This window comes from Schistocerca nitens, chromosome 2, assembly GCF_023898315.1.
Source record: "Schistocerca nitens isolate TAMUIC-IGC-003100 chromosome 2, iqSchNite1.1, whole genome shotgun sequence".
NCBI lineage: Eukaryota > Metazoa > Arthropoda > Insecta > Orthoptera > Acrididae > Schistocerca > Schistocerca nitens.
In genome coordinates, this window is record NC_064615.1 from 38,634,596 (window position 1) to 38,648,194 (window position 13,599).

Sequence of the window (13,599 nt, forward strand, 5' to 3'; positions counted from 1 at the left end):
TAATTACCAGTGACAGCGCTATTTGGCCAGCATCCTGTAGAACGGAGCGTCAACTACTGTGAAATGGTGCCGGGCTTAAGCCCTGCCTACACGTGACTGAAAAATTAAGTTATTTGGACACCTGTTGGAATTTTTAGTTGCACTGTAAACTTTTGGGCAATCATTTGTATCCTGTTAATGAGCGCCGGCCGGGGTGGCCGAACGGTTCTAGGCGCTACAGTCTGGAACCGCGCGACCGCTACGGTCGCAGGTGAGAATCCTGCCTCGGGCATGCATGTGTGTGACGTCCTTAGGTTAGTTAGGTTTAAGTAATTCTAAGTCTAGGGGACTGATGACCACAGAAGCTAAGTCCCATAGTGCTCAGAGCCATTTTTGAACTTAATGAGGGCAGTGGTGGTTTATTTTAATAAATTTGTTATTGTCCGAATGATGATTGCTTGACCGTCTAGCCCTACCACTCCCCAAGCTCCCAGCGCTGGCCATTGCAGTTGCTATTAGTGTATGTCAACGAGTTATATTGTTGTAGATTCAACTTTTCAGAGTCCAGTTAAAAATGGAGGAGCAGCTGTGAAGGCAATCAGTTCATTGTTTTGGTAACTGGACCAGTGCACCACCTGTACCAATAACTTCCTGTGTTACAAGGGTGCTGCGTGGATCACGTATCTGTTTTCTTCACTTATTCTGTAGTTATAAAACTGGTATGCAAAGTACAGCTTATTTTAGATAACAATGTGGCGCATGAATTTGTAATGATAACGCTTTTAACACCCATTATCTCACAGGGAGAGACTTAACGTCGTTATGACGAATCTCCTGTGTCATTGGGACGTTATTTCATGTGGGCCCTTAGATGCATCTACATCCTCTGTGATCCGTTCCGTTCATGTAGTAGAAAGTGTGTTCCAGAAGAGTGCTCCACATGCTACCTTTGAGACTACACTGACCAAGAGGGATAACCGGCTAATCGTTCCGAACCAGAAGCATCTTTCGGAATGTCCGAATTTCTCACGAGTGGGAAAGGATTCGTCTTGTTGACTGAATATTACAGATCTTCTTATTAATTAAAACGTTGTTTTGATGTTTGCTTAATGCCAAAACTGTGAAGATAATCAAAAATTGCTACCGACCTGGAACATGGGTAGAGTGCAAGTCATCTCTAAAACGGATTTTCGAACAGGAAAAAGATGTACTTCGCGAATCTTTATTCTGATACAGTACTTTGAAGACCGTTTGCAAAGTGTAAAACTACAGGTGTCCTAGTCACCAGCTTGACAGCTGCATATCATTCAGTCAGTCACCGTGTACTGTTATTCAGTGTGTACACGGTGACGAAGGAATTTAAGCTGATTAAAGATCTTGGATGTCGCCTTGGGAGCATCATATATTTCATAGGATTTCAAGACCAGCGTCTGATGGAAAAACCATAAGAATGACCTAACCTGAGAAAGTCCACTTGCACTGCCTGATCAAAAGTATCCGGACACCTGTTTGTGGACATTAAAATGGGATCTGTCCACCCTTCGCCTTTATGGTGGCATGAACTTTGCTGGGGACGCTTTCAACGACATGTCTGAATGCCTGTGGAGGGGTGGCAGCCCATTCTTGCTCAATACCGTTTTTCCCCAGGAGTTCGGCGTGATTCGCCACTCACCGCAATGTTCGACCATCCCAGTCCGTCAGGACATAAGGTAATTACTTCTACTGATCAGTTCCGCGTGACGTAATTTTACATTACACAGGGGTGTTGAGATAATTTTAATCAAATTGTGTTCACAAACAACCAGACCTTCAAGGAATTTTTTCTGAACTGAGGACTCCACAGAGTATTTTTAAACACTAGAATAATTTCTGTCTGCTGTCCAAGAGGAACTGAGCAGATATACACTACTGGCCATTAAAATTGCTACACCACGAAGATGACGTGCTACAGGCGAGAAATTTAACCGACAGGAAGAAGATGCTGTGTTATGCAAATGATTAGCTTTTCAGAGCATTCACACAAGGTCGGCGCCGGTGGCGACACCCACAACGTGCTGACATGAGGAAAGTTTCCAACCGATTTCTCATACACAAACAGCAGTTGACCAGCGTTGCACGGTGAAACGTTGTTGTGATGCTTCGTGTTAGGAGGAGAAATGCGTACCATCACGTTTCCGACTTTGATAAAGGTCGGATTGTAGCCTATCGCAATTGCGGTTTATCGTATCGCGACATTGCTGCTCGCGTTGGTCGAGATCCAATGACTGTTAGCAAAATATGGAATCGATGGGTTCAGGAGGGTAATAGTATATTTGTCCAATGAATACCCGTTTATCATCTGCATTTCTTCTTGGTGTAGCAATTTTAATGGCCAGTAGTGAATTAAGTAGTGCGTAAGCTTATGGACCGATGACCTCAGCAGTTTGGTCCTATAAGACCTTACCACAAAAAATATAAACTCCCCGCATCCTTTTATATTGGTGTGCCGGCTGTAATGACTTCTAGTGATCAGTTACGCATGACGTAATTTTGCATTACACAGGGGTGCTCGGATAATTTCAATCAGATAGCGTTCACAAACAATCAGACCTTCAAGGAATGTTATCTGAACTGAGGACTGCACAGATTGTTTTTAAACAATAGAATAATTTCTATCTGCTGCTCAGGAGGAACCAAGCACATTTAAATTGAACCCTGATAAGACCGCCGGCCGCGGTGGTCTCCGGTTCTAGGCCCTCTGTCCGGAACCGCGCGACTGCTACGGTCGCAGGTTCGAATCCTGCCTCGGGCATGGATGTGTGTGATGTCCTTAGGTTAGTTAGGTTTAAGTAGTTCTAAGTTCTAGGGGACTGATGACCACAGATGTTAAGTCCCATAGTGCTCAGAGCCATTTTGAACCTGATAAGACCAATGTGTTTAAGTAGTTCTAAGTTCTAGGGGACTGATGACCACAGATGTTAAGTCCCATAGTGCTCAGAGCCATTTTGAACCTGATAAGACCAGTGTGTCTGTGCCTTCCGCGTAAAGAATAAGAGTGTGTCTAAAAACTTTCATATTGTCGGGGAAAAACATGGTTGTGGATCACTGTCTCACGAATAAGTAATGAAGTGTAACTCTGGACCGGATTGTTACGCATCAGAAGGAATGTACGAACGCGAAGTCTAATGTTTGTAACAACCAGGAAATAAAATCGTGGAAATTTCGGTACAAAACCGAAGTACCGAGCGAGGTGGCGCAGTGGTTAGACACTGGACTCGCATTCGGGAGGACGACGGTTCAATCCCGCGTCCGGCCATCCTGATTTAGGTTTTCCGTGATTTCCCTAAATCGCTCCAGGCAAATGCCGGGATGGTTCCTTTCAAAGGGCACGGCCGACTTCCTTCCCCGTCCTTCCCTAATCCGATGAGACCGATGACCTCGCTGTGTGGTCTCCTTCCCCAAACCAACCAACCAAAACCAAAGTGGTTCAGGATAACGCTGCGGAATATACGTGTGCTTTCCGCGTCAAATCGTGCCATGCCGAACAGACAGGGGTACTGACCGTGTCTGCTCATTACAGGATGCTTCAGACCAACCGAGTCACTTCAAAGCACGTCTGACAAGTATGGAGGGGAGACGCAAGATGCCTACTGGGATTTTTTACCGGTTTTGTGGGTAACACACTGCCCAGCAGCGGTTGACATTCTGGACAACTTTCCTGAATTCTATACAAAACGTGCTCGTCCGAAAGATAATATTCAGGTCTGTGCACACAGGGGAGTTTCCACCTCATTCACTCACTGCAGATATCCAGATGCTTCGAAACCTTCAATAAAAAGGCCACAAGGAATATTAGTCCTCGCGGAAATCGTTCAGCAGCTTGCGCTCTGTAGTAAGATGACGCAATATAAACATTAAAAGTGGGGAATCTTCCGGGAATTTACTCGTTCCAAAGATGGGGACGGACAGAAGCAGACGACGGATCAGCCGACGACTTGTCCCGAATGTCCTATTAAGTGTATACTGGAGGTCTTGGTAGGTCGCCTATAAACCACCGTCGATACGACGTCACGAAGAAACTAACGAGGAATGCCAAGGATTTCCCAAAACTCGTTAGTAGTTGTATAGCACACACGTGGTGAACAAGTTTTATGAAACAGGGTTGGTACGTAACAGATCTTTTAGAAGACCACTAAGAGGTGTTTGGGATTAAAACCCTAACTCTCTGTTTCGTAGGTTCGTCGTCAGATCTGAAAGCTCACCACAACGCCATTCAGACGAGAATGACTCTATTAATAGTATGCACCAGATCAAAGTGTTAATAACCAGCATCCATACTAACTTCTGTTGCGTATTTTTAAGTGAAGATTACACTCCTGGAAATTGAAATAAGGACACCGTGAATTCATTGTCCCAGGAAGGGGAAACTTTATTGACACATTCCTGGGGTCAGATCCATCACATGATCACACTGACAGAACCACAGGCACATAGACACAGACAACAGAGCATGCACAATGTCGGCACTAGTACAGTGTATATCCACCTTTCGCAGCAATGCAGGCTGCTATTCTCCCATGGAGACGATCGTAGAGATGCTGGATGTAGTCCTGTGGAACGGCTTGCCATGCCATTTTCACCTGGCGCCTCAGTTGGACCAGCGTTCGTGCTGGACGTGCAGACCGCGTGAGACGACGCTTCATCCAGTCCCAAACATGCTCAATGGGGGACAGATCCGGAGATCTTGCTGGCCAGGGTAGTTGACTTACACCTTCTAGAGGACGTTGGGTGGCACGCGATACATGCGGACGTGCATTGTCCTGTTGGAACAGCAAGTTCCCTTGCCGGTCTAGGAATGGTAGAACGATGGGTTCGATGACGGTTTGGATGCACCGTGCACTATTCAGTGTCCCCTCGACGATCACCAGTGGTGTACGGCCAGTGTAGGAGATCGCTCCCCACACCATGATGCCGGGTGTTGGCCCTGTGTGCCTCGGTCGTATGCAGTCCTGATTGTGGCGCTCACCTGCACGGCGCCAAACACGCATACGACCATCATTGGCACCAAGGCAGAAGCGACTCTCATCGCTGAAGACGACACGTCTCCATTCGTCCCTCCATTCACGCCTGTCGCGACACCACTGGAGGCGGGCTGCACGATGTTGGGGCGTGAGCGGAATACGGCCTAACGGTGTGCGGGACCGTAGCCCAGCTTCATGGAGACGGTTGCGAATGGTCCTCGCCGATACCCCAGGAGCAACAGTGTGCCTAATTTGCTGGAAAGTGGCGGTGCGGTCCCCTACGGCACTGCGTAGGATCCTACGGTCTTGGCGTGCATCCGTGCGTCGCTGCGGTCCGGTCCCAGGTCGACGGGCACGTGCACCTTCCGCCGACCACTGGCGACAACATCGATGTACTGTGGAGACCTCACGCCCCACGTGTTGAGCAATTCGGCGGTACGTCCACCCGGCCTCCCGCATGCCCACTATACGCCCTCGCTCAAAGTCCGTCAACTGCACATACGGTTCACGTCCACGCTGTCGCGGCATGCTACCAGTGTTAAAGACTTCGATGGAGCTCCGTATGCCACGGCAAACTGGCTGACACTGACGGCGGCGGTGCACAAATGCTGCGCAGCTAGCGCCATTCGACGGCCAACACCGCGGTTCCTGGTGTGTCCGCTGTGCCGTGCGTGTGATCATTGCCTGTACAGCCCTCTCGCAGTGTCCGGAGCAAGTATGGTGGGTCTGACACACCGGTGTCAATGTGTTCTTTTTTCCATTTCCAGGAGTGTATATAGATGATCAACTAGATTCACCAAACAAGCATTTTTTCATGGAAGTAATTTGTTCAGTGACTAACCATCATATTTTCTGGGATGCCAACTGTCAGAACACACAGCAGAGAGTCCTCATCGACTTATTCGCTCATGTGAAGCCCACATGTCATGTCTATTTCTTCTCTCCCACAACCGGAAAATGCAGGATGCTTCTTGCCTTAACGTACTGCAAGAGAAACAATTTTCATACTTCCTGAATCGGAAGGCACTTCCCTACATGGTTTCTGTACGGACGTGTCCTTCCGGATAAAGCGGTAATGTGAGACAACACATAAACAAAAGGTTTCCCGAACATTTGATTGAACAGCTCGTCTCAGTAGAGTGGCCTATGAAGATCTCTCAACAACCTCCACTTTACGGAGAGCTGTGAAAGCAGAGGACTAAACTGTGGACTTTAAAAATTTGTCACGTTTTGCCAGTAATCTTATGTTACTACAATATTTTTGAGGGTGCAATGAATGCCCAGTCAACGGCGAGAATTGCTCGCTTCCTTTTTGAAGAGAACTATTCTGGGTTTTGAGTTTAGAGTCTTAAGGAAACCAAGGAAATACTAAAATTTGTTGACCAACCGTGGATCGGAAAAGCCATCCTCCAGAATACGAATCCACTGTGGCCACTGCGCCCCTCCTTTCGGTTTAAATGCTTTTGTAAGGCTGTAAAACATGTCGTGAACTGTGTTTATAAACGTCGACGAACAGTTTGTTCCTCCGTTTTGTCTCTTTCGTCATCTACGGTTACGGGATACCCTGCGATACTATCTTATTATTTCCTTGTGTTAGACTTGGCTAATACCCTAGAAAGCGTACTTAAAAGGCGACTTCCTCTTATAGCCCTGGTGGGTAACGTGTCGCTGTACATGTTCTCAATAAGTATTTCTTCTTATGCACAAAAATGGATTTTCACAGACATGGACTGTAGGTATTTTTAGGAATATTAGATATTTATTGGTGATGACAACCAGATACATTATTATAAAATAAATAAATACTCAAATGTTATTAAATGATTAGCAGTGTATGCATTATGCATATATAAAGGTGGCTTGTACTTTTTGATTTAGTGCTTAAATGTTGCATGAGAAACACAAAAAAATGTAATGATACACGAATGGTAATTGATACATAAATATTACATTGATAAATTACTTCACTGTAAAAGGTATGAGAAAAATGGTAGTCTGACGAAATATTGAAGATGATGCACTTTGGTACTTGTCATGACCTCCAACACACAGTTTTGTTACACTGAGTACTGTTTTCATCAGAGGTACTAAGATCTATTAAGCAATGAGGGTGGTATGAATTGTATTATGAAGCAAAACTGCCTTAAAGTATCGATATATAAAAATTCATGGTACACGAGATGTAAACAATGAAAAAAACCTCATATCTGCAATGAGGAGTATTGGAAGGAATGGGCAAAATCTGTGAGTCTATAGGTGAGGTAAAGTGCGTAATTTTTGGTTTCACATAAATCCCTGTACCCATTTAGAATAACTACTACGTTTTGGACATCCCGGATTGGTTTATTTCTAAACCCAATCACTGCTGTTGAAAAAGCTTATAGACAGACTGGAACATGTATAAACCACTTTGGTGTTAATTACAGGTGCATGAAAAGTTTTGAAGCTTGACAGCAATCCTCCAACAAAAATGTTTGACTAATTATTGATGAGTTATAGAAACAATACAAGGACATTCTCCAACAGTAGAGTTTAAGGTCTAACGTACATCCACGAAACCTTCTTAGACAGTGGGGATTTCTTTGAATATTCCCTTGTAACTTTCGGTGTATAGTACATCAGTCACATATATAGTGCAAAAAACTTATAGTTCTACTTCCGTTCATAAACTACATGTTATATTTGTTGAAGGACTTTGAATGCTGTAGTGTTACATTTTGTAACAGGTAGAGAAACACTGGATTGGATCACTGGTAGCTTATACACATATCAATTACTATCCGATGGAAAAGTGGACAAGACTTTCTTCCATATCAGTAGCAAAATTATCCACAGAATGACAGGGCAGATACTGAACGGCATTCTAAGAGAAGTGTGGGCGCCATATTTAGCAGCTTTTGCAACTGTCGAGTAATTTCTATTTTGTGGGCTTGGTTATCGGTATGTAGGTCCATGAAGTTTCTGTTGTCAGAACTTGAAATGAAAGGTTGATTTATGTTTTGATGTCGAGCTCCAGCTGTCGCAGTCATAAAGATATTATTTATCCAACGCCTTATGATGAAACTACTCGACAAAATGTAAAGTCGTGTCATATTATTGCGGCACAGAGATCCTGAAGGACAGTTTTAGCCATTTGATCGAGAAAGGTTTGCTTCTTCGAGTGAATGGCACTTGTTCTTCGTTAAAGTTTGGAGTGCTACGTCTTATGAATAGCCGTTTGAGCACTGATGAATGTTACAGGTGCATCTTCTAGCATTGTCAATGGCGATGATGAAGGGAAGAAGGAGGAGGAAGAACCTAGAAGCGGAATGTAGCGCACTGGCCTCAGAAGGTGCGACTTGGTCGTGATTAAAGCCAGTGATTGCGAAAGTACAGAATTTTTTTTTATTCTACTTGACGATCACAAAAATATATCATCGGACTATGGATTTCGGTCCATAATGACGATCTGATTAAAACAGAGAAGCTTTGTACTATCCTAAAATGATGTGAACAACAGCACCGTTCGCATTATGATTCTTCCGTCATTGTAGTGTGGTTTATACTACACTATTATATTTGTTCAATGATGCCAAGCTAATTTGGTTTGTATCTTTTGACCATGCCACTTCGGCTTAATCGTATTAGGATAATATGGTAATCTGCTAGTCTCTTCAGACCTGAAGATGGTCACTCTGGGCAAAAACCGATAGTCTGATGACTATTTTTTGTGATCGACGACTGGAATTAAAAAAAAAACAAAACAAATAGCCTACTGCTCTGGAATTGGACTATGGTGGTAGCGTAGCTTAACATCCTCATTCTGAGAAATTACACCATCAGTAGCGTGATGTGCTCTCAGTTCATGAGACAGCGAGGAGACGTTTAGGATTTATTCTGGGCGGCGGTGCATATTGTGGCGATGAGAAGCTTTACATCACCTGCTCTTCACCCTCTGGCATCCAGATACATGATATGAGAAGTTCTTCTGTCCGTCGTGCCGTTGGACTGAATACTGTCGTACAAATTATCTTCGGAAGGACGGAGGGTAAAATAACATTAGGAAAGCTAGACTTATCGTATCAAAACATTCAGCATACAGCCCTGAAAACACCACTAAAAGTTTGGCGGTAGATATTTCTTCCAAGTTGGGTACTGAGTAAACAGTGTGTTATAAATGGATGTACTGATTTGTAATGAAATTCGGGGGACACTGTTGTCTTTTACTCTCTCGGTTAGGGAAATCTCATTTTGAATGTTGCCCTGTTTTTAGTTACATCATCAGTAGCGTGATGTGCTCTCATTTCATGAGACAACGAGGAGACGTTTAGGATTTACCGTGGCCAGTAATGCATATCGTGGTGATGAGAAACTGTATAACACGTACTCTTCACCGTCTGCCATCCAGATACATGATATGAAAAGTTCTTCTGTCCGTCGTGCCGCTGAACTGAATACTGTCTCACAAATACCCTCGGAAAGAGAGAGGCTAAAATAAGATTAGAAAAGCTAGACTTCTCGTATCAAAACAGTCAGCACACAGCCCTGAAAACACCACTAATAGTTTGTCGGTAGACATTCCTTCCACGTTGGTACTGAGTAAATAGTGTGTTATAAATCGATGTACTGATCTGTAGTGAACATCCTCATTCTGTGAAGTTACACCATCAGTAGCGTGATGTGCTCTCAGTTCATGAGACACCGAGAAGATGTTTAGGAGTTACCCTGGGCAGTGATGCATATTGTGGCGATGAGATACTGCACATCACCGACTCTTCACCGTGTGGCATCTAGATACATGATATGAGAAGTTCTTCTGTGCGTCATGCCGTTGGACTGAATACTGTCTCACAAATACCCTCGGGAAAAGAGAGGCTAAAATAAGATTAGGAAAGCTAGACTTCTCGTATCAAAACAGTCAGCATACAGCCCTGAAAACACCACTAAAAGGTTGTCGGTAGACATTCCTTCCAAGTTGGGTACAGAGTAAACAGGGTATAAATCGATGTTCTGATTTGAAGTGAAATTCTAGGGATGCTTTCGTCTTTTACGCTCTGTGTTAGGGCAATCTCATTCTGAATGTTGCCCTGTTTTTAGAAGAAGGCAGACAGTCGAGTTGTTAACGCCGGTCCTTCTTGAACTTACACACTGAAAATGTAGCGGTTTTGTGTAAATGAAGGGGTGAAATGAGAAGGTGGAGCTTCGAACTTTCACGGAAAGTCCTTGCGTCAGCTTCAACTCTGCGGGGCTGAGGCCGTGGTTTCTGTGAGTGAAATCACCGGGTAGCGCCTGTGGCTGACACCGTGGGCGCAGCGAGTACGCGTGTCGCGCCGCAGCCAGAGGGGATGGCGGTCAGTGTTTGTACGAGTAGCCAGCTGGCGCGCTGCCCGCTACTGGAAGAGCAGGCCTCCACTACCGTAGTAGCCGCCGCTGGGGCCGCCGCCGTACGACGGCCGCTGCTGCGACTGTTGCTGCTGGGGCCGCGCAGCCTGCTGGCGCTGCACCGCGCAGCTCGTCCCGCGCACCAGGTCGTCCACCGGCGACGCCAGGATCCTGCGGGCAGCCAACCGAGGTGTCACTCACACACCGCACTCACACATCTTACAATTACATTTTCCTCGAGACATTTGAGTCTCATCTTTATCTATGATAATGACGGAATCTGAAGAAATGAATTAAAATTTCTGTCACGGCACGGGACTCGAACCCAGGTCTCCTTGCTTACTAAGCAGGAATGTTAATTACACTACTAGCCATTAAAATTGCTACACCAAAAACAAATGCAGATGATAAACGGGTATTCATTGGACAAATATATTATACTAGAACTGAGATGTGATTACATTTTCACGCAATTTCAGTGCATACGAGGTGCGGCTAGAAAAAAACCGGACTGATGCTGGAAAAAACATTTATTTACAATTATTTACAATTTCATGTTATCTCCTTCAATGTACTCTCCTCCTCGGTCTCTACACCGCTCCATACGAATTTTCCACTGTTCATAGTAATGCTGCAGATCATTTTCGGTAAGTCCATACATTTCTTCCGTAGCTTTTTCTTTTACTGCTTCAACAGTCTCAAATCTAGTTCCTTTCAAAGCTGACTTGACTTTAGGGAAAAGAAAAAAGTCACAGGGGGCCAAATCAGGTGAGTAGGGTGGATGATCTAAGATGGGAATGTTGTGTTTTGCCAAAAACGTCTTCACTGACAACGCACTGTGAGCTGGGGCATTGTCTTGGTGAAGGATCCATGACTTTTTTCTCCACAAATCGTTCCGTTTTCTCCGTACTCGCTCACGTAGGGTAGCCAGGACGCTAATGTAGTAATGCCGATTCACTGTTTGTCCCTCTGGTACCCAATCAATGTGCACAATCCCTTTGATGTCAAAAAAAAAACAATCATCATTGCTTTGAATTTCGATTTTGACATTCGTGCTTTTTTTTGTCGTGGAGAACCAAGAGTTTTCCAATGCATCGATTGGCGTTTAGTTTCGGGATCGTAAGTAAAAAACCACGATTCATCGCAAGTAATAACATTTTGTAAGAAGGTGGGATCACTTTCAATGTTTTCCAGGATGTCAGAACAAATCATCCTTCGGCGTTCCTTCTGTTCATGTTGAAACTTTCATGAAGAATCTGCCTAACACTTTCAACTCCTGTTAACTCAGACACTGCTCTGATTGTTAAACGGCGATCTTGTCGAACAAGTTTACCGATTTTTTCAATGTTTGCATCAATTTTTGCTGACAATGGTCTGCCAGTGCGAGTGTCATCACTGGTGTCTTCGCGGCCATCTTTAAATCGTTTAAACCACTCGAACACTTGTGTTCGCGATAAACAATCATCGCCGTACACTTGTTGTAACATTACAAACGTTTCACTTGCAGATGTTCCTAGTTTGAAACAAAATTTGATGTTAACACGCTGTTCTTTCTGTACACTCAACATTTTCCGACGCAGAGACAAAACGTCAACTACTTAAAACAGGCGCCACGGGCAGACTGAGTGCAGGAGGCAGATGAAACTCGAGCAGTAGGCGGAGCAAGAGTCACGTGACAGGCCACGCGACTTTCAGCCTTATTGCACTCGTTTTATTGTTTCACCAGTACTAGTCCGGTTTTTTTCTAGCCACACCTCGTAGATCCTGAGAAATCAGTACCCGGAACAACCACCTCTGGCCGTAATAACGGCCTTGATACGCCTGGCATTGAGTCAGACAGACCCTGGATGGCGTGTACAGGTACAGCTGCCCATGCAGCTTCAACACGATACCACAGTTCGTCAAGAGTAGTGACTAGCGTATTGTGACGAGCCAGTTGCTCGGTCACCATTGACCAGACGTTTTCAATTGGTGAGAGATATGGAGAATGTGCTGTCCAGGGCAGCAGTCGAACATGTTCTGTATCCAGAAAGGCCCGTACAGGACCTGCAACATGCGGTCGTGCATTATCCTGCTGAAATGTAGGGTTTCGCAGGGATCGAATGAAGGGTAGAGCCAAGGGTCGTAGCCGGCCGCGGTGGTCTCGCGGTTCTAGGCGCGCAGTCCGGAACCGTGCGACTGCTACGGTCGCAGGTTCGAATCATGTCTCGGGCATGGATGTTTGTGATGTCCTTAGGTTAGTTAGGTTTAAGTAGTTCTAAGTTCTAGGGGACTAATGACCACAGCAGTTGAGTGCCATAGTGCTCAGAGCCATTTGAACCATTTGAACCAAGGGTCGTAACACCTCTGAAATGTAACATCCACTGTTCAAAGTGCCGTCAAAGCGAACAAGAAGTGACCGAGAAGTGTAACCAATGGCACGCCATACCAGCACGCCGGGTGATTCGCCAGTATGGCGATGACGAATACACGCTTCCAATGTGCGTTCACCACGATGTCGCCAAACACGGATGCGACCATCGTTATGCTGTAAACAGAACCTCGATTCATCCGAAAAAATGACGTCTTGCCATTCGTGCACCCTGGTTCGTCGTTGAGCACACCATCGCAGGCGCTCCTGTCTGTGATGCAGCGTCAAGGGTAACCGCAGCCATGGTCTCCGAGCTGATAGTCCATGCTGCTGCAAACGTCGTCGAACTGTTCGTGCAGATGGTTGCTGTCTTGCAAACTTCCCCATCTGTTGACTGAGGGATCGAGAAGTAGCTACACGATCCGTTACAGCCATGCGGATAAGATGCCTGTCATCTCGACTGTTAGTGATACGAGGCCGTTGGGATCCAGCATGGCGTTCCGTATTACCCTCCTGAACCCACCGATTCCATATTCTGCTAACAGTCATTGGATCTCGACCAATGCGAGCAGCAATGTCGTGATACGATAAACCGCAATCGCGATACGCTACAATCCGACTTTTATCAAAGCCGGAAACGTGATGGTACGCATTTCTCCTCCTTACACGAGGCATCACAACAACGTTTCACCAGGCAACGCCGGTCAACTGCTGTTTGTGTATGACAAATCGGTAGGAAACTTTCCTACGTCAGCACGTTGTAGGTGTCGTCACCGGCGCCAATCTTGTGTGAATGCTCTGAAAAGCTAATCATTTGCGAATCACAGCGTCTTCTTCCTGTCGGTTAAATTTCGCGTCTGTAGCACGTCATGTTCGTGGTGTAGCAATTTTAATGGCCATTAGTGTATT

General features: G+C 45.3%; 1 protein-coding gene across 1 annotated transcript in view; it reads right to left on the reverse strand.

The window, feature by feature from the left end:
* Positions 1-6,716: 6,716 nt before the first annotated feature.
* Positions 6,717-13,599, reverse strand: part of LOC126235710 (protein yellow-like) — a 78,797-nt gene continuing 71,914 nt past the window's right edge. Inside the window, exon 6 of the mRNA XM_049944472.1 lies at positions 6,717-10,511. Within this exon, the coding sequence (XP_049800429.1) occupies positions 10,349-10,511 (163 nt within the window). The 3' untranslated portion in view covers positions 6,717-10,348. The remainder of the gene's footprint in view (positions 10,512-13,599) is intronic.